At 38.2% G+C, this 21958-nt stretch overlaps 1 protein-coding gene across 3 annotated transcripts in view; it reads right to left on the bottom strand.

The window, feature by feature from the left end:
- Positions 1-21958, bottom strand: part of SH3D19 (SH3 domain containing 19) — a 67320-nt gene that overhangs the window by 4982 nt on the left and 40380 nt on the right. For all 3 annotated transcript variants that reach the window (XM_007437153.4, XM_088132763.1, XM_007437156.4), the window contains 11 exons: positions 20284-20391; positions 17884-17993; positions 12031-12089; positions 8065-8323; positions 6995-7063; positions 6095-6167; positions 5453-5583; positions 3367-3422; positions 2280-2467; positions 1078-1127; positions 646-832 (listed from right to left, as the gene is read on the bottom strand). In XM_007437153.4, the coding sequence (XP_007437215.1) occupies positions 646-832; positions 1078-1127; positions 2280-2467; positions 3367-3422; positions 5453-5583; positions 6095-6167; positions 6995-7063; positions 8065-8323; positions 12031-12089; positions 17884-17993; positions 20284-20391 (1290 nt within the window). The remainder of the gene's footprint in view (positions 1-645; positions 833-1077; positions 1128-2279; positions 2468-3366; positions 3423-5452; positions 5584-6094; positions 6168-6994; positions 7064-8064; positions 8324-12030; positions 12090-17883; positions 17994-20283; positions 20392-21958) is intronic.

Below are 21958 nucleotides of genomic sequence, written 5' to 3'. Positions count from 1 at the left end.
TTTTAAGTTTAGTTTGTATTAGTTTTTACTATTGTAATCAAAATCTTTAATAAAAATTATATACCCCCCTCCCCCCCAAAAAAGCATATCCATGAATCTCCAGCCTGGCCAATCCCTGAAACTGAAGAGATTCACTACATGTTAAGATTTAACAGGCAACATCTCTTTATTTTAAATGACTAACAGGTATCACAATGGTTTGTACAGACTGTGTGGCCATTTTATACTCTATGGAATTCATTTCCTCATTCGTTCATTCACTCATTCATATGAATCACTGTACAGCCAAAACTCTTAGGTGATATATATTAATACTATTCAATTTATAATCAGTAGTATACCATTAACTAATCCCACAGAATATTGGAAGACCTATTTTTGTTCCCATCATCAAAATGACCACAGGAATACAGGCTTAGACATAAAACAGGAAAGTTTTAAACATTTCATTCGCACAGATCATATCACCAGGTATCTTTCTTCAGTGCTCCAAGCAAGTTAGTTAGTTGTATTACATACATTCTTCCTTCTTTGTATCTGACCTTGGGGCACTGACGGAAGATACATGGTGATATGACCTGTGCACTAATTTTACCTCCGGTAAAACAGGATCAAAGCATATGCATTTTTCTTTCAGCACTGTACCTGAACAAACATGAACAAACACAGCTGGGAAAATGCCTTCCTTTCCATTTAACCTCCCTCTATACCACTCTGAATCCAAGTGTTCTAATATCAAGATATGGTCTCCTTTTTTAAATGGTAAGTCCTCCTGAGTTTCTGCTGTAAAATCATGAAGAGCATCACACCACTGCCCAGCTTGTTCTTCCAGCTGTGAAAACAAAGAAAACATATATATGTGAGATATAAACTTTCTAGTGTTATTGAGAAAACAACCCTGATTAAAACAGATTAATTACTTAAACTGTAAGAAAAACTCTTTGCCCTGCAATGCACAAAGAAAGTTAGTGAATCTTTTGGTTTCTTCTAACATATATATTAGTACATTTATAAAGTACATTTGAATAACAGATTGTGCCAGGTTAATTACATGCTATAAAATGATAAATACATTACCTGTGTTATTGGTCCTGAATTTTTATTCCTCAGTGAGAAACCAACATCACCTATATAAAAAAATAACAAATAAACATCATACAAAGAGTAATTTTTTAAATGCTGTACAGAGTTTAAATAGTCTCTGCCTGTAATACTCATAATATAATACATAAAGAGAAAGAACAATTCCAAGAAACAATTGTTGAAAATCTGAAACAGAATGACTGGATTCACTTGTCACACTAACCAATAACGTCGTTTGTTGTTTTACATTTTGCATATTGGACAAACCTAGTCACTGTGGTTAATAAACTGTAACTAACTGATCTATAAATTATACAGTCCACTTTATCAGTGTGTTCAGTGAACCCAGCCAGGTCAGGTTTATTTAACAAAGCAAGGTTACATCATGTTTAAGTGTTATATGTGAACCCAATCACAGACTCCATGTCCTTAAAAGACCTACATATATGCATACATTTACTTTAAAAATGGCAGAGGATGTTTCTCTGAGTAAGTCTGAATTATATTGGTACAAATAATGTAAAGTGAACATCGTTTCTTCATATAATTTGATTCACTATAAAAGTTCTGTTCTATCCCACCCTGTCATTGCTTTTAAAAGGGAAAAAGATAAAACCTGAGTGGTATAGAAAATGGACTGTAGACCTGAGAGGTGCATTTCAGTAAAAGGTATGTTAGTACTGATACATTTTAGGATGGTTTCTCCCTCTCAAATTGCCTTAACATAAGATGAAGCATGTGATTTCTGACATTCTTTGGCCCAGGTATTTTGGGGACTATACACTCTTAGGATTGGATGATAAGACACAATGCACTGAATCTTAATGCAACCTAACACTGGTGATCACACCCATGCGTACAATAGCCAATATAAAATTTTGTAGAAGTTCTATGACCCAGCTTATACTGTATTCTTTCAGTGTGTAGCTGTAGCATAGACACGTTTAATATTGTGCTTTCATGTTAAGACAGGCACAGCATGACCAATAATGCAGAGAATACTGATTTATTTAATATATCAAGTATCAATGAAGAAGGCTAGAATTTCTAACCCTATGGTTTTGGTATGTGCTCTTCTATATCCCAAACAAACATCTCACTCTCTGTGCATTATTAAATAGCACATTTTGGACACATTAGTTATTTACTGTGAGATGCTGTTTTTGTTCACCAGTTGGTTAGTTGTTTGTTTTTACCTGATTCGGATAGATCTTCAATAACTTCCACGAAGTTTAAGGGAAAAATTCCAGAAGTACCTCTCAGCTCTCCTTTGGCCCATTCTTCATTGACATACCCATTCAAAATAATAATTTCACCTTCTGAAAAACTTAATTCATCTTTCTGGTCTCCAATATATTCAAATCTAGCTCTACATCTTGGGCCTCTAAAATAACAGCAAAGAAAGAAAAAATAATAAAGAGAAAAACATCATTCATTCATTCTTTTATCTTCACTTATTCTTCTGAGCCCACTGCACTAAATATATATTCACTATTGATACAAAAAAAAGTAAAATCTTCTCATATCATTTAGACCCATATTTTTATATTTATTTGTTAGATTTGTATCACATATTTTGTCCAGGAATTCAAAGAGATATACACTGCACTACTTCCTATTTTTTTGCCACAACAGATATATTTCTATTATATACAGTCAGGTCCAGAAATATTGGGACATCGACACAATTCTAACATCTTTGGCTCTATACACCATCAAGATGGTTTTGGAATGAAACAAACACAATGTGCTTTAACTGCAGACTGTCAGCTTTAATTTGAGGGTATGTACATCCAACTCAGGTGAACGGTGTAGGAATTACAACAGTTTGCATATGTGCCTCCCACTTGTTAAGGGACCAAAAGTAATGGGACATACTTTCTACTTTCTACACACAAAAGATACTCTTCTTCACCTTATGTTAACATTGCTTTTGAGGAATGAGTAGATAACTGATTTTTAAAAAATAGTTTTCAGAAATCAAACAGTATAAACACACAGCAAATAGCTTTCAATAAATCATTTTTCCAACTGGGCAAGCCGTCCAAGTCCTAAACATTTAAACACCCATTTGAAATCTTCAAACTAAACAATCCTGTGACATTGTTTTGTAATGTACTATGCATTGGTATGCTATTTTGTAATTCCCTTTTCAGGAATTATTCTGAGTTTGAAGTCTCAAGAGTCAGGGTTCAAGCTTGCTATGAGTGGTAGTCAGAATATCCTTATATGAATGGAAAATAATTCTGCACGTGCAAAGTCAACACTTTTATGAAAACTTACACAATATTGGATGGTAACTGCTCTGTTTTACAGCTGTTTTCTCCTGGAATATCAATCTAGGAAGGAGATAATAGAAATGTTTAACTATTTCATCTACATACTCCAAGTAGTTATTTTTTAAAAAATTATTAGGGCTACATCCCTGCTTCAAAGTCCAAAAGAAAAAAAGATTTGGAGTGCAAGAAGGCACTCAAGTGGCTCTCACGTAGCAAGGAGCTGCAGCTCTTTAAACCAAATACATATTTACCCTGGATTGCACTGCAGTTTCAGAAGGCAGCTGTGCAAACCAATGTAAAGAAGCAGCTGCTTTAAAGAGTGCACAGTGGTGTGAGAACATCCCTGTGCACTTCAAAGCATCTTTTGGCCTTTGAATCCAAACAGCAGACCTAATTTTTATAAAACTTGCTTGGTCAAACTGCAGTTCTAACTATATCTCTTCATGTGGAAACACTGAACAGTTACAATAATTCAGTAAAACGTCTGCTTTGTTGTCATTCTTCAGTCAGTATACTGGAACATGCATCATAGTCGTACTTCTTTCTTATTTTTATTTCTTGGCCCTAACTGCAAATTTCATGCTAACAATCCTCTCTTGACTGCTCATATAATGACTAAAATCAAGACGATTTGTAATTATATGTTGTTGCCTTTGCTTTCTGCTCCTAATTGACACTGCAATCTATTATGTATTTTTTCACATCACAGTGGTTAGCATTGCTATTCAAACATTGTACATTTCAGGACTCTGATTTTTTACATCTCACCACTGAAAAATATATGTCTCAAATTCTACCATTTTATTCATACAAAAGAAGAAATTTAAGAATCTGATTGTAATAATACATTACCCAGAGTCTCTAGTGCAACACTTTCAATGTTTTGTACTTGCTGGAGAGCCCCACTGCTGTCCCTGACAGCAGGAACTCCAGATAACTACAGTCTTGAAAACACTGTGGCCAGGGTAAAAGAAAAAGAAAAAGAAAAAAATGTTCTACAAATGTTGCAGCTTTTTGTGAGAAATTCTGGGAAAGCTTGGACCAAGTCAGCTGAAAAATTAAAATGACAACTGAGTGTGGGGGACAATATCAAGGAAAAAGCATTTCAAAGACTTCACTTTAATTAACTCACTATAATGGAAGCTGAAAATTCCTATTAGTTTCCAAAATTCTCTATTTACACCAGACTAACACTGAAGATACCTTAGTGAAATCCATGTTATTCTTGCTTCTGTAATCATGTCAGCTATGTGGGGTTTGACATTTTTGCACTATCATCAAGGATAGCATCACATGGAACTTGAAGCAATGATTTAGTTGAAAGATTGTTAGTGCTATGTCAGTGGGAGCAGAGTTAATGGTACCAACTGAAACTGAGCATAGGTACTTCTCACCTGTACCTCTAGTGAATCTTTCAGTCAGGAACAGCCCCCAAAACTCACTCACTCTGTCTTTTTTCCTCTCTCTCTCTTCCTTTGGAAAAATGCTACTCCCATCCAGAAGAGCCATCTTGACAGTTCTGGACCTGTATACCAATATGTCATAAAGCCCATTTCTAGCTCCAGGCAACTACCAAGGGAGGAACATCTGCATACTGATGACACTGCACTCTAAATCTCTGGATGATCACAGATCAAACAGTATCCCTTAAAAGCCATTTAATTTTTCATGACTTTTCTGAACATTACAAAATTCCATTGATGAGTCACTCACATGTGGTTATAATATTGAAATTGAGCCATGGAAAATAATATCAGATACACCAAGAAGAAATCCAAAAGCAAAACTGCTGTGGTGATATACTGCATTACATAGCCTGGTTAATTTATGAGCACACTTGAATTAAGTAAAGGATATGTTCTCACTTAATTTCAAATTATCATGAAAATGAAAACCATAATGAGCAAGTCAGCTGCAAGTTTAAATAGATCTGCTGCATCTCACAAAGAAGTTGATATCTGCTTTGTGCACTCAAGCAAGATTTATCTACATGATATGCTCAATAAAATGCTCAGGGGAAAAATTAAATTAGAACTCAAATGTGAACCCAGATGGAATGCACAGTATTTCACTTGAAGTGGCCTACTTACAATAACTTTGACAAAGCTAGCAGGAAAAATCCCAGTGCGATTCTTGCATTTTCCTCTGTACCACTCATCATCTATTTTTTCCAGAAGAAAAACAGTCTCTCCAGTACTAAGGTCCAAATCATCAGTATGGTCTATGGAGAAATAAAAATTAAAACTGATTTTGTTGATGGCTGATTTATCAAATAAAAAGTAAAATCTCACTCAAGCTGAGCTCAGTTTCTGGGAGCTACATTACATAAATATAGGCCAGAGGAACAGGCAGCTAACAGCATAAAAGGTCATTGCTCTAATAAGCTTTGCTAAGGAGTACAAAAAGACAGAGATGAGACTCTTTGTGGAGAAGAAAGCAACCTAAGTAGAAAGACCAAAGAAAAAATGGAACTGAAATAATTGAATACAGAGGCTTCAGGCATCTGCTAACATTCTCTCCCCACTGCCCCACCACCCAGGAATATCCCAGAAGCACTCCTGAAGAAAGGCTTCTGAATTTAGACATTAACAACTAATAAGCCTTAAGATCAGGATGACCAAGAGATTCAAATTCTATCATATCAGCTATACTTCAGACAGTAAGCCAAAGTATATTAAGAATCGTTCAAAAACCAAAACTGTATTTCCATTTACTCTGTTGTCACTTCTTACCTGCTATGAAATTATGCAGCACTATCGCATGAGGAACGCTTGAATCACTAATCTTCCGCAGATTAGCTGAATCCTTAAAAACACATATATTTGGAAATTATTATAACTGATATTCTATAATTTCTTGAGTCACTGAACTGTTATTTGGAACATCCACTGCCGAGTAAAATACTCTCTTCACTGATTTCAAATGCAAAATGCAACATCCCCTAAAGCTACAGGGAGTCAATCTGGATTTTAATACAGCCTATCTCATTGAAAATTAGAAGTCTTAAAGTCAATATAGTGCATGCATCAGCAAAACGAAAATCACCTTTGCATGATCTGCTTTGTGTACTTTAAATTAAATATTTCCAAGTAAGATTTCTTCCTTCTCGTTTGGGATATTTTCTAATTCTTCGAGATGCTAATTTTATAACACTAACAGTGAATCCTTTTCATAGTAGATACTGTTCCAAAACACAACATCTTTTTGGAAGATGTTTTGTTTGTTCATTTCATATGCCACCTCAATCATCCTAGGGACTCTTATTAAATCTTAGATGGAGTCCACCATGATAAAATACTTAACAGCTGCTTACTATGCTGGGAAAATTATATTTGGGATTGGGATGTACCAAATGCACTCCAGGCAGTACTGTATGCCTAGAATAATGTTTAATTATTGAAATTCATACCTGTTGTTTGCTTTTCACACCCAGTGGAGTTATTATCTGCATTTGGGATAACTGAACTTTCCCAGTTTCTTCTTCATTTTGGCATTTCTATGCAGCTATTCTCAACCTGATCCATCAGAACAAGTACATCTCCACACTTTAAAGTTACAAAAAGTTAGCATACTACATGTACATATATATATATATATATATATATATCCATAGATTTAAGAATCAGGATTACCTTGCAAGAGAGATGTCCAGCATTTTGAGAAGAAATTTCTTCCTTAGCAATTCCATGAGGCATAGGAAGCTTAAAACAAATTATTTGTATTTTAGTGAAAAATAACTTCTGACAATCTAATATACATTTTCATGCTTTATTATTTATCATGAAGAAAACTTATTCAAATATTACATGTCATTTTCTTTTCTTGCGTTCATTTTGGGGATCCAAATGAACTATGGCACTGTTGCCCATTTAATCCTACAACTAGTTAATTCCAGTTTTTTGGTCATAAAATGAGAGATCCCTGGTTTGAAACTTCAAGGTTGCCATATTCCTTTTAGTTCCATAGGTGAACAGTTGTTTGTGGATAATTGCTGACAGCAAACACTCCACACTGACTCAGTTACCTTGTTACTTGATAAGTTTCAAGCATTGATATTTTCCCAAACAGCTACATTGTTAGTTCTGATTTAAATTAAACTTTGCTCAACTCCTAAAGATATAGACTGATTCATTTTATAGCAGGAAAAGGCAAACTGTTTGCTGTGGGGACCACACTTGGGTTTTGTTCCCTTCCTGGGTTGTTCAAGGGTCATGTTAGTATGTCATGACAAATCAACCTGATTGGTTTTCTTAGGGAAGGTTTCATTTTTAAAAAAAATGATGTAAAGAGTGCCCTAGGCCTGTGCAAGGCTTAAGGCACCAATTTTTTCAATTAACCCATCCAAACTACCTGCCAAAACAGTTCCTCCCTGTCTAAAACTTTCAGATGTATCTGTGTCAAAATATCCCCAAGTTGGGGGAAGAGGCACCCAAATATCTGGAGGTACCTATTATAGGTCTATGCAGACTAGTAGACAGGAGGAACCTACCTGCTATTCCACCAAAATGACATTAAATTCTATACCCCAAAAGGGAGAAAAATGGTGGGAAAATCTAGAAAGCCACCAGAAGTGATGTCTGGAAACATGACATATTTGCTGAACTTTTATACAGTTTAAAATCAGTCTACCTGTTCTTTTAAATAAGAAATGTGCAAAGTCACATCTCTCTCTGGTGAAACCAAAATACATTAACCTTCTCACCATGTATTTATTGTATAGAGGATGACCTGGCTTGGGTCGAGGGGGTAAAGCTGAGCCATGATTTTTTAAAATGTCACTCTTCGTTTTCTTGATTCCTAATCCAAGCATGCTAGGTTTCTTATGGAGTGTCACATCAGATGATGAGCGTGGAAATCTATCAGTATGTGATGATATTTTAGTAGATTTTGGTGGTGGTGGTCTTCCTGGGGCACCTTTAAGTGGAGAAGGTTGAGCAGGTATGATTTTCCCCTTAATGGGTCTAGAAATTATGAAGAAAGCATAGTATTAGAAAACACAGTATATTTCATTTATATTAAAACTGTACACTGAATTATTAAAAACTCATTATGTGCCATCAATTCAGGGTTGACTCTTTGCAACCACATAGACAGATTTTCTCCATGACAACCTGTCTCTAACCTGGTCCTTCAGGTCTTCCAACAATGTACTATCACCACTGTAACTGAGCCCATCCACCTTGCTGCTGGTCGTCGTCCTCTTCTCTTCCTTCCACCTTTCCCAGCCTTAGAGCCTTTTTCAGAGAGCTCGGTTTTGCATAATATGTCCTAAGTAGGATAATCTGAGCCTGGTCATTTGTGCCTTGAGTGAGAACTCTGAGTTGATTTGTTGGTTGATCCACGGTATTCTCAGGTGTCTTCTCCAATACCATATTTAAAAGGCATCAATACTCTTCCTATCCTGCTTCTTTAAAGTCCAACATTTGCTTCCACAGAGTGTCACAGGGAATACCATGGCTTGCATGATTCTGACCTTTGTAGGTATAGATGCATCACAAGATCTGAATGATCTTTTCCAAGGCCTTCATGGCTGCTCTACAGAGTGCTAGTCTGCAATGTATTTCTTGACTGTCCCTTTACTGTTGATAGTTGATCCTAAAAGGCAGAAGCTATCCACCACTTCAACATCTTCATTGTCAATTCTAAGCCTGGTTGTTCTACCTGTTGTCATTACTTTGGTATTCTTTATATTTAATTTTAGTCCAATTTTTTCACCATGCACTTAGTACTAAGACTTGCAGATATTTTACATTTTCAGCTATCAGGGTAGTGTCATCAGCATAGCACAGGTTATTGTTGTTTCTTCCTCCAAATTTAAAACCACACTCATTTTCTTCCAGTCCAGCTTCCCTTAATATATATTCAGCATATAGGTTGAATAAATAAGAGGAGAGTATACAGCCTTGTTTCATTCCTTTGCCAACCTGGAGCCAGTCTGTTTCATCATGATCTGTCCATACTGTGGTCTCCTGACCTGTAAATAAGTTTCTCATGGGACAATGAGATGTTCTGGGATTCCCATTTTTCTGAGCTCTTTCTACAGCTAGATGTGATCGACACAATCAAATGCCTTTACATAAGCAATGAAGCACATACTGACTTCTTTTTGGTATTCTTTGGCTTTCTCAATTATCTAATGTGCATCACCAATAATGACTTACGTTCCTTGCCTTTTTCTAAAGCTAGCTTAAACATCTGGCATCTCTTTTTCCATTCAGGGCTCTAATCTGTGTTGGATTATTTTGCTAGCATGTGATATTAAGGATATTGTTGGTAGTTTGCACACTCTATTTAAAGTCTCCTTTTTTCGGTACTGAAATGTAGACTGACGTCTTCTAATCAGCTGACTATGTCGTTGTCCAGATTTACTATCTTAGCTTGGTTAGAACCTTGACTGATTCTTCTTCGGTTGCTTGCCATATTTCAGTGGGTATTCCATCAGTTCCTGCAGTCTTATGACTTGGTAATGATTGGAGTGCTGATCTAACTTCATCTTCTAGTACTAGAGGTTTTTGTAAATAAGGAATACCTTCTAATGTTGACATCTCTACTGTATAGTGTTTCACTATACTCCTTCCATCTTCCTTTGATTTCCTTTGAATCGGTTACTATCTGTCCAGGGACCTCCTTTAGCATACCAATTTGAGGTTGGAACATATGTTGTTGTAATACTGTTTCTTGTCTCTTCTAACAGCTCCCTGAAACTCTTCAGTTCCTTTCTGAGATTTTTCTCCTTCTTGGCTTTGACTTCTCTTCTCTTCTTGGCAGTTTCCATGGTTTGTTCTGACATCGTTTGCTTTCTTCTCTCTCTCCATGTTTGGCAGTCTCTTTTCACATTCATCCTTAACGACTTCTTTTAAGTTTATTCCATAATTCCTCTGGTTCTCTATCAATGAAATTCAGGACTTCAAAGTGATTCCTGATGTTCTCCTTAAAAATAGTGTGTATATGTTCAATATTATAATCGTGGAAAATGACAGGCTTTCTTCTTCTTCAGTTTAACTTGGAGCTTGCACATGAGCAGTTCATGTCTTTGATGTTATAACTGAGTTCCTCCACCTCCTTTTAGCCATAATATAGTCAATTTGCTGTCTGTATACTCCATCTGGTGATGTCCATATATAGAGGCACTGTTTTGGTTGTTTGAACACAGTGTTAGCTATGAAGAAATCATTGGAGTGGCAGAAACTGGTAAGTCTCCTGCTTCATTTCAATTTCCTAACTGAAAGATTGTATTGTTCCATACAATCCAACTACATTTTCATGTTTCCAACTCTGGTATTCCAGTCTCCAATCACAGCAGCACATCTTGCTTGCATGTTCTGTTGATTTCAAATTGAACTTGATCATAAAAGTCATTAACATCCTCTTCTTCTCCTCAGTGGTTGGAGCACAAACCTGAATGAATGCCATATTAAAGGGTTCTCCACGAAGTCTAATCAATATTATGCAGCCATTGATTGCATTGTAGCTAAGTCCTGTTCTTGCTATACTCTTCCTAACTATAAAAGCAATTAAAAGAAAAAGCTCCCTTCCGTTTGATGATAATGATGGATTTTCTATGAGTTTTTAATTGTATATATGGATAGCAAATATAAAATTAAAAACTCATAGAAAATCCAGAAAAATAATAGAGAAGGGAGCTTTGGATAATTAATCCAACCTTCTCATTATGTAAACTGAAATTACAATTCTTGCTGATCAATCTTTATTTTAGATAAGTAATAAGTAATACTGATACTCATTAAAGAGTTTTTTAAGAATCTGCCAAGGGCACTAAATGTATTGCATCCAAGCTGAGTGAAATGCTATGTCAGAGGACCAGTGACTGACTTCTTATTAAACCATATTCTTACTCATAATATCTGGCTCAACAGTCTCTGTTCTGTAAAAAAAAAATAAAAAAAAAATTCAAATGCCAAATTTATACATATTAGTAACATTCCATTAGCTATCTGAAAATTCAATGAGAAGACTGTCTTGCATGGAAAGCTCTGGGCGAAACAGCTCTCCGTAGAGGCCGGCAATTTCCATCAGAATCTCATTTGAAGCCACTTCATCATGTTAGCGTCCCATGCTCAACAGCTGGCATATTGTTTTTTATATGTATAAGTAACATATTCGTTTGCCTTGTGCAATCTGTTAACCAGACTAAAATACACATAAAGAGTTCTTTAAAATTAAAATTGGGCAGTTACTTTGGGTTACTGTCACAGTGACAACAAACACTGATTTACTACTAGATACTCCACTGTAACTTCTTAATATACAATTATATACTAGCTGCTAAAGAAAAAGATACTATGAACAGGTTATACTGTGAATGTAATTACTTCTGTCTTCTGGGGTGAAATAAGAGATCAATCAATATACTCTATACTCCATATATATTTTAAAGAAATGTGGGACATCTTATATTTTGTTACTGTATTGTGTGAGTAAAGGACATAAGCAATGTAAACTTTATAATAGTAAGCATTCTGACAGTGAACGTAACGTGGAAATAATCTACAATATGAAAGCAAGATGTAAATATACCCCTGGTTTCTTAATTGGTAACCATGACTAGTAATGTAACAATGTAAAACTATACAACTAACATTAACATCATACTGGTAGCAGAATATGCACTGCACAACACAGACTCTTCCCTCATTCTGATACTCACCTTGGAGGCAGAACAGGGTCATTCTTGAATGGCTGTATCAAGCTAGGCTGTTCCGGTTCCTATTGGGGCATTAAATATTATTAGTACTATTTGGAGCAAAAAAAAAAAGGGGGGGGGTTAGAATTGTTATGATTACTTCAAAGGAAAATGCCAGATAAGAAAAGAACTGGCAATTGCCTGGACAAGCCTTGGCAACGTTTTTTGGAGGTGTTTTGCCACAGCCTTCTTCCTAGGTCTGTGAGAGAGTGACTGGCCCCAACTCACCCAGCTGTCTTCATGATTAAGGTAGGACTAGAACTCTCAGTTTCCTGGTATGTAGCTTGGTGCTTTTAACCATTACACCAGACTTGTTCTTGTGTACATACAGGTAGTTCTCAAGTTATGACTGCAACTGGGACCGGAATTTCCATCACTAAGCGATGTGGCCATAAAATACAATGTCACATAACCACATTACTTAGTGACAGCAATCCCTGTAGTCCCTGTTGCGATCGTTAAGCAAGGATTGTGGGTCATTAAGCAAGCAGCTCTTCGCAACTTCTTGCCAGCTTCCAACAACCAACGTCAGTGAGGAAGCCGGCAGGAAGTTGCAAATCCCAGGCTGCTTGCAAGCAGGCTGGCAGGCAGCTAAGTGTCTGCTGCCAGGAAGGAGAGGGAGCAAGGGATACATGGGTGGCCAGGGAGGCATGGTGCAAGCATGGTGTGGCTTGGGATGGCTACTGCCAAGTGGGGGAGAATGCACAAGGGTGTGTGAGTGGTCAGGGAGGCCTGGCACAAGCACAGCAAGGCTTGGGGAGGATGTGTGGGTGGCAGGGGGAGTGCACCACGAGTGCAATGGGGCTTGGGGACGGTACGTGAGTGGCCAGGGAGGTGTGACATGAGTAGAGTGTGTGAGGGAGCATGGGTGGTGGGGGAGGCACAGTGTGAGCACAGCAGCCCTTGGGGTGGATGCTGCCAGATTGGGGAGGGTGTGTAAGGGTGCACAACTGGCCAGGGAGGCAAAGAGTGAGTGCAGCAAGGCTTGGGGAGGGTGGACGAGTGGCCAGGTAGGCATGGTACAAGTGCAAGGCTCAGGGAGGGTAAGGGTGTGCGGATGACGGAGGTGGTGTGTAAGGGTGCACAAGTGGCTGGAGAGAGTGTGTGAAGGTGTGCGAGTGGCTGGGGAGGTGCAAAAATGACCAAGGAAGTGCAGGGCAAGCACAGCAAGGCTTAGAGAGGTTGTGCAAGGGTGTGCAGGTAGCTGGTGAGGCATGGTGCAAGCGCAGAGGGGCTGGGTGAGGGTGCACAGGTGGAAGAGATTTACCAGAGCAACTTGCAACCTTCCCTGCCACCTTCCCCATTGACTTTCCTTGTGGGAAGCCAGCAGGGAAGGTCAGAAATCATGATCATGTGAATGCGGGACACAGCAACCAAGCACCCAGATTGTGATCACATGACCATGGGGGTGCTGGGACAGCTGGAACTTCAAGAAGCGGTCATAACCAATACTCATTCAGTGCTGTTGTAATTTCAAACAGTTGCTAAATGAATGGTTGTTAACTGAGGACTACCTGTATGTGTGAATGTATGTTTGTGTATGTGTGTATGTCTGTGTATCTGTATCTAGATCTAGATCTAGCTCTAAATTGCTGTAACATTTTTGTGTGTGTGAAAGTAACTTCTCCCTTACACGTTATAGATAGGCTTCTGAGGGACAGTAGTAGTCAAGAACCTGAAAGGAAATTCCAAGCTTCAGGCAAATGTCCTGCTATTGAGGAGGTATAGATAGAGAATTCAGCCTTGATTTATCCTTACCCAAAAGTAAGAGCTATGTTTACGTTTAGCCAGAAGTGAAAAGCTTCTTGCTGGAGAAGAATGTTTAGTGACAATTTTCTCCAATAGTTCCTACCTACAGCAGTCCCAGGGTCAGCCCCCTCACTCACACACATACTGTACAAGAGGGTTCCCCAATGCTTCAGTAAAGCATGGAAGTGGTGTTGTAGGTTACAACAGGGGATTTGAGTGAACTGCTTCTGTGTTCCCTTCCTTCAGTAGGTCCCTTCCTGTAGGAGCTGCACAATTTCATTAAGGTGACATCTGTACCCAAACACAGTAACTATTGTACAATCTTGAGAGATCTCCATTCAATTCCTCCAATATAAAGTAACCAAATTTTCAAAACAAATATTATATTGCTAGTCATAATATAAACCACCTCTAAGAACTCTCTTTGAACTCCTTTTTCCTAGCTGGAATGATGCCATAGCATACTATGATTCTAGCTCCATTGTCTTCAGCAGACATTTCTTTTTTGCGGACAAAACAAGAAGAAATTTACTCTCCTGGTCCTTTTTCATACTCAAGCAAAATAAAGTCCTGGGTATGGTTGTTTTTCCATTAACCAAGCTATGTTTTGCATTCTATGTTTTATCAATTGTCCTTATTATCAATGGCTTCATTACTTCCTCCCATAAATTTTTCTCATTAATGTACATACACACATAGATCAAATAAAAGGTTAAGATTAATGTGTTATTTAATTGTTGAATAACACAGAATAACTATTTGAGAATAAAATATTGCTACTGTCCTTGGAAGAATTCCTTATTAGGAAAAAAACTATCACTACATTCTTTCCTATAGGACTGGCTTTAGTTGGTATGCTGGGAGAGAGAAGAAAAAGGCAGAGGGTCTTATTTTCTAAAGAGAGATTGGAACTAGTTAATATAAATCAGGTGGAAAAAAATCTCTTGACAGAGCTTTGGAAATTACTGAACATTTCAGTGATTGCAACTGCTGATATGCAGAACCAGGAAACTACAAAAGACAGGACTGTGTTTTTCTACCAAAAAATATACCCTTATATGTCAACTCACAATGAAAGCTCAGTAATTTCCCTGAATTAAAAACTGGAGCCAGCACCAGGTTTTATAGGTCCTGGAAAGCAGTGTTAAGAAAAGGCACAGGAAGAATACCAATCAGATGCAGCGCAGTTATCAGTTATTTTAATTTTCTCCCGATCCTAGTACCTGTTGCCTTGGTGCATAGCGATGCTAAATTCAAGACACAGAATAAGATTAAAGAGATTATTCTTTTTCTTTGTAACTTGAGTACTTTCAGTGCCAAGCAACTAGAAAACAATCTTAAATAATCCTATACAGTCCAATGCGGTATCTGCCGAGCTCTCTTGTCCTTCTGAATTTTTCCCCTTTACACTCAGTGTTCAACGAACTCTGAACGATCTCAGTAAGAAAAATGAACACTCTGTTTAATGTTTCTGAAGTATCTCATACATGTTTTAATAGACCTGTCCCTTGTTTGTTGCAGCTTCTTGGAGCTTTTTTCAGCATTAGCTGGAAAGGGACAGAATGAATTCTTTAAGAATGGGTCCATTTGGCTAATGAATGCAAATAAGTACAGTGGGGCAAAAAAGTATTTAGTCAGCCACCAATTGTGCAAGTTCTCCCACTTAAAAAGATGAGAGAGGCCTGTAATTTTCATCATAGGTATACCTCAACTATGAGAGACAAAATGGGGGAAAAAACCCAGAAAATCACATTGTCTGATTTTTAAAGAATTTATTTGCAAATCATGGTGGAAAATAAGTATTTGGTCAATATCAAAAGTTCATCTCAATACTTTGTTATATATCCTTTGTTGGCAATGACAGAGGTCAAACGTTTTCTGTAAGTCTTCACAAGGTTTTCACACACTGCTGCTGGTATTTTGGCCCATTCCTCCATGCAGATCTCTACAGCAGTGATGTTTTGGGGCTGTCGCTGGGCAACACGGACTTTCAACTCCCTCCAAAGGTTTTCCATGGGGTTGAGATTTGGAGACTGGCTAGGCCACTCCAGGACCTTGAAATGCTTCTTACGAAGCCACTCCTTCGTTGCCCGGGCGGTGTGTTTGGGATCATTGTCATGCTGAAACCACGTTTCATCTTCAACCATTGTCATGCACCCAGCCACGTTTCATCTTCAATGCCCTTGCTGATGGAAGGAGGTGTTCACTCAAAATCTCACAATACATGGCCCCATTCATTCTTTCCTTTACATGGATCAGGCATCCTGGTCCCTTTGCAGAAAAACAGCCCCAAAGCATGATGTTTCCACCCCCATGCTTCACAGTAGGTATGGTGTTCTTTGGATACAACTCAGCATTCTCTCTCCTCCAAACACGACGAGTTGAGTTTAGACCAAAACGTTCTACTTTGGTTTCATCTGACCATATGACATTCTCCCAATCCTCTTCTGGATCATCCAAATGCTCTCTAGCAAACGGGCCCGGACATGACCTGGCTTAGGCAGGGGGACACGTCTGGCACTGCAGGATTTGAGTCCCTGGCAGCGTAGTGTGTTACTGATGGGAGCCTTTGTTACTTTGGTCCCAGCTCTCTGCAGGTCATTCACTAGGTCCCCCCATGTGGTTCTGGGATTTTTGCTCACCGTTCTTGTGATCATTTTGACCCCACGGGGTGAGATCTTGCGTGGAGCCCCAGATCGAGGGAGATTATCAGTGCTCTTGTATGTCTTCCATTTTCTAATTATTGCTCCCACAGTTGATTTCTTCACACCAAGCTGCTTGCCTATTGCAGATTCAGTCTTCCCAGCCTGGTACAGGTCTACAATTTTGTTTCTGGTGTCCTTCGACAGCTCTTTGGTCTTGGCCATAGTGGAGTGTGACTGTTTGAGGTTGTGGACAGGTGTCTTTTATACTGATAACAAGGTCAGACAGGTGCCATTACTACAGGTGGAGGACAGAGGAGCCTCTTAAAGAAGTAGTTACAGGTCTGTGAGAGCCGGACATCTTGCTTGTTTGTAGGTGACCAAATACTTATTTTCCACCATGATTTGGAAATAAATTCTTTAAAAATCAGACAATGTGATTTTCTGGATTTTTTTCCCATTTTGTCTCTCATAGTTGAGGTATACCTATGATGAAAATTACAGGCCTCTCTCATCTTTTTAAGTGGGAGAACTTGCACAATTGGTGGCTGACTAAATATTTTTTTGCCCCACTGTATAGGACTGCAAATGCCTTCTTTTACAATTCCAAAGATTAATGCTGAAAAGAGTACTGAAGCCTATGTTTCAATACACCATTGCTCAAAATGGTATACGTCCTGCACTGAAATTAAGTGATTGCTTTGTTGTTCCTTCATTGCAACTACTTGATGCTTCTAAATGGCAGAGGTCTAAGCACCCCAGAGCAGAGGAATACCTCAATATGAGCAGGCCAATCATGCCACATGCCAATGTGGGCTTGTTAAAAATGGTGAATCTTTCACTTCAATATATGGCATGGTTAAATGTCAAAAAGTACAAGATGGAATAGACAAATTCTTCAGAGTTCTAATGTTCTTTCATATGATTGATTCAATAACACACAGTACAAAACTAAAGCAGAATTATTTACTGTCTATGAAAGTTGGTTAAAATGAGGCAAGACAAGTACAATAACTTAAGCAGGAATTGGATAGGTTTGAATTCAAGGAATCTAAGGAATATGAGTTTATTTCTTTCAACATTCTACCAATTTTCTCATCTGTACCATTTTTTTGCGGGGGGGAGAGTACACAATTGGTGAAATGTGCTTATTAAGCATTGTAAGACTGTTTAAGGACATTAAACCAAGAATTCAGAAAATGAACTACAATTCCTGCTTGATGTAGGAAAGCTAGAGTTAAAGCATGTAGTAGATACCTCTACTAGACTTCTGTTAATACAGCATACATTGTCTCTATAGAGAATTATTTTCAGTGGAAAGAGTTTTTTCTTAATCATGAACTAAAATAGTTCAATGTTGTGGCTTCATTGTTTTTAACATGATACATTGATTGACTGATTGATTGATAGAATTAAAATGTACTACCTTTTTAATTATTTTGATGTTATTGGGTTTTCCAGTTTCAATACCAGATGTGTTCCCAATTGGTTTCTCTGTAGGTAACGGAGGAGGGCTTTCCAGAATGTCATCTAAAGCTGCAAAAATATTCATAATTTCCTAGTGTTAACAACCAAAATTCAGAGATATTAAAGTTATTCTGCAAAAATATTCAATGGAAAAATATAACAGATTTCACTGATACTATATAACAGATCTCATTGATACAGTGGAATTGCACTACAGGTAGTCCTCAAGTAACAATGGCAATTGGGACCGGGATTGCCATCCCTAAGTGATGCAGTCGTAAAGCATGACATCATGTGACTACATCGCTTAGTGATGGCAATTCAGGCAGTGCCAGCTGCCATTGTAACTCCAAGACATGTGGGTCCTTAAGTGGGAAGCAGCGGGAATCCCAGGTAAGTAGCAAGAGGGTGCCACAGAGAGGTGGGGGAGGCCCTGGAAGGCCTGGTACAGGCCGCGCGCAAGTTGGGGAAGGGGGGTGCTGCAGCACATGTCAGTGTAGGAAGACTTGGGAAGGAGGACACTGGTAGGTGCATACCTGCAAGCAAAAGTGGGAAGAAGGGTGCAGTACATGCGAGTGAAGAAAGGCCGGGGAGTGGGGGAGAGTTTCCTGAGTGATTTGCGACCTTCCCTGCTGGCTTACCTATTGACTTTGCTTGTGGGAAGCTGGCAGGGAGGGCCAATCACCCAAATTCTGTTCACCTCACCAGAGGGACACTGCGACGGCTGCAACTTCAAGAACTGTTTGTGAGTCCTTGTTCAGCACTGCTGTAACTTTGAACGGTGGCTGAACAAATGGTCGTAACTCGATGATTACCTGTACCTCTTTGTAAGTATAAATTCCACAATCTAAGCCAGTGTTTTTCAACTTGGCAATTTTAAGATGTGTGGATTTCAACTCCCAGAATTCCCCAGCCAGAGTAGAAATCCACACATCTTAAAGTTGCCAAATTTGAATAACACTGATCTAAGCAAAGTATTTGATTGTTTTTAAGAGCACATGATTGGGAGATGCAGATCACTACAGATACTCATGCTAGAAACAGTAGATACCTGTCAACATTAGCTTGGGACTGGCTGCTTTCCAGGCAAAATTTAAGCCATTTTAACACCTAACAAGTATGAGGAAAATTTACCTTTGGGTGAAAGAAGCAAGTTTTGGGGTTAAAGAAACAAGTTTTTAGAGGCCTCAGATGAATAAGATCGTCTTAATAAAATTGAAACATAAAGGAATGTGCAGCACCTTTGAAGCTGGTACCTTTGAAGCTGGTGTGAACTAAGCTGATTGTAAACTCCTTATCACAAACATCCCCATAGCAACTTAAGGGAGGATGCCTTCTTCCTGGCATTTGGCATCTTGAAGTAATTAGTTTCTTCTTTTCTTTTTCCTAGTAGATAGCAGTTGTCCTTATAGATAGCAGATAACAGAGGAGCAGAAAGTGACTTGAGAAGTATTACTCATTTAGGTGGTATGCCTGCATCATCATATGAATATGTATGCGTATGCGTTCTTTTTCCTTTCCCCTTCTTGAAGAATTGTATAAATATCAAGGCATCCGTTTTGTCTACAGGGGGAGAGTGTCTCCCACTAACCCTTGGTGGGGTCCCCCTCCAGTACATACCATTGAATAAACACTGCAGTGAAGCCTTGATTATTTTGCATTTGTGTCCTGCTTTTTGATTCCACACAAGGCCGCCGCCGCTGCCTCCTCCTCCTCCTCCTCTTCTTCCTCTTCTTCTTCTTAGCTTTCCTTCTCTACCAATTATCCCTTTCCCTTGCCTTAATTCTATCCAGTTTTGTTCCCTCCTCTCTCTTTTTTCCTCTTTCCAGTACAGATATGTCATTCTTTTATTGTCATCTCCATTCTGTTTTTTCCTACCTTTTTTCTCTATTTCTCCTAGGAGGAGGGAGGGAAACATGTATTGGATGATGATGATGATTAATTTATTTGCCCAACTACAATGGATTCTGGATGCTCTACCTGAGAAAGAGGACACCTGAATTCCAACATTATGTGCACATACATAAATATATGCACATGTGCGAAATCTCCAGTTTTGTTTCAGTTAGAATTGGCAACCCTAGTTTAACAAGAAGGGGAAAATGGAATTATATTTGTGAATATAATTTTTTAAATGCTTTTTTCAGGGATTTGTCTAAAATTCAGAAAAATCATTCTTTGAGGTAAATATGGTCTATCAAAAGCAAATTAATGCAAAAATAGACTTCTCAGATCATAACACAGGATGGATGGATGGATGGATGGATAGATGGATGGATGGATGGATGGATGGATGGATGGATGGATGGATGGATGGATGGATGGATGGACAGAGAGACAGACTAAATGAAGGTCTTACCTTTTGCTGGTTTAGATGGAATTCGGATCACAGTAGGTTTCCGCACAACAGCTGGCTGAACTGGTTGCTCTTTTGCAGACTCAGCTTTGGATGGCAAATTGGTAGGATCTAAGAAAAATGTAAAATGTAGTATTTTATTCTGTTTCAATTCAAGAGGAAACATTTACTAACACTCATAGAAATCTAGGGTTGTATGCTGAAGGAAATACCTCCACCATACAATCTAATCTTTACAGTAAATTTCAATAAGGGAATTCTCACAGTCTAGCAAAGGGGGTCTTTCAAAACACTGCAAATGAGGAACAGATGAACATTTCAGCCTTATCTCCTAAGTGTGGCATCAGTTAATTAGTTATGGAATCTTGAAGAACTAAATTCAGCAGCTCACACAGACCCCTCCTTAATGGGTAATAAATGACTAATTTTTCAAGTTAGTTTACAAGACTTTGTAATCTAATTCCTTTTTCCTTGCATTAAACTTGATTAATAAGATTGTGTGAAACCTGCTTCCTTGGTCATACATTGTTAGAAGCTTGCCAACATCCCTCTAAACAGAACATTTCACTCATATTCACTCTCAGGGTTTCTTTTCCAATTTGCCCTGAACACATTTTGGCTGCTGAGCTTGCTTTTTTTGGCATTTTGATATTTTTCTTGGTTTATAATCATTATTTACTTCCTATAAAGCTTTCCAAAACACTCATAACACCTGTCATATCCAGATTCACACTGAAAGACTACAAAAGCCACTTTCCATTGCCAGTTGTCTCAATCTTCAGTTCTGGATAGGCTCACAGCAACTTGACAGTTACATTTCTCACAATGCCAATGTGATGATGCCAGTCCACATTCACAGGAATGACAGCCAGTTACTCAGACTGTGAACATACATTGGGAAGCATGACTTTGATCGTATAAAGCAAAGGCAAATGCATCACCCCCTCTCTTTCCTGGGTAGGAAAAAGTTTTATTCTTTTAAAGTCAGATACAGAACTCTGGAGAGTTCTGGGGAGTATTTGCTGTGCTTAAGCTGGAAAAAAAAGAAGGATGGTATACTATCTTCCTAATACTTTTGATGAATGGCTGGAATTATCCTCAGAGGCTAGGAGAGGTCCATGGGAAAGAAAAAGAGGACTTCAGGATTCAGGTTTTCTTTAGGAAATAGGTAAATGTTTTACGTAGTAGCTGTTAAGAGTTTTATTTAAATTGCTTAAGTGCAATGCTTTTTATATCTTTACACAAATTCAGTGAGAGTATTTACTTCATTTTTTAATGTGCATATCAGGTTGTGCATGAAGATGCTTCCTTTCAACTCTCTTCACATCACATTTTTTCTCTAACAAATTCTTGAATTCTGTAACTCAAAATATGGGGCGATTATAATAGATCAGTACCATCTTTTGGTCTTTTGGATTTTTTAGGTTAAACTATATGCCACCTGCTGTGATTCACCAGCTCTGTACTCTAGCTCCTGCAACAATGAATTTTTAAGTCAGAAGTTTATATAAATTTATAAACACACACACATTTATTTTTTATTTACTCTTGTAAGATTGGTTTATCTCCCAGGGTAGGAGTGGTGGTGGAGGTGGCGGAGAGACGGAACGATACTATCTCTAGTCAGATACCTTGATGCTATATGGTCAGGAGGTGCAATTACTTCCTTATTCTAGTT

Source organism: Python bivittatus, unplaced genomic scaffold (genome assembly GCF_059951505.1).
Source record: "Python bivittatus isolate LINGU-HERP-01145 unplaced genomic scaffold, Pbiv_v1 ctg000070_np1212, whole genome shotgun sequence".
Lineage (NCBI taxonomy): Eukaryota > Metazoa > Chordata > Lepidosauria > Squamata > Pythonidae > Python > Python bivittatus.
Note: the sequence above shows the minus strand (reverse complement) of the source record. Positions and strands in the feature narration are given on the sequence as shown.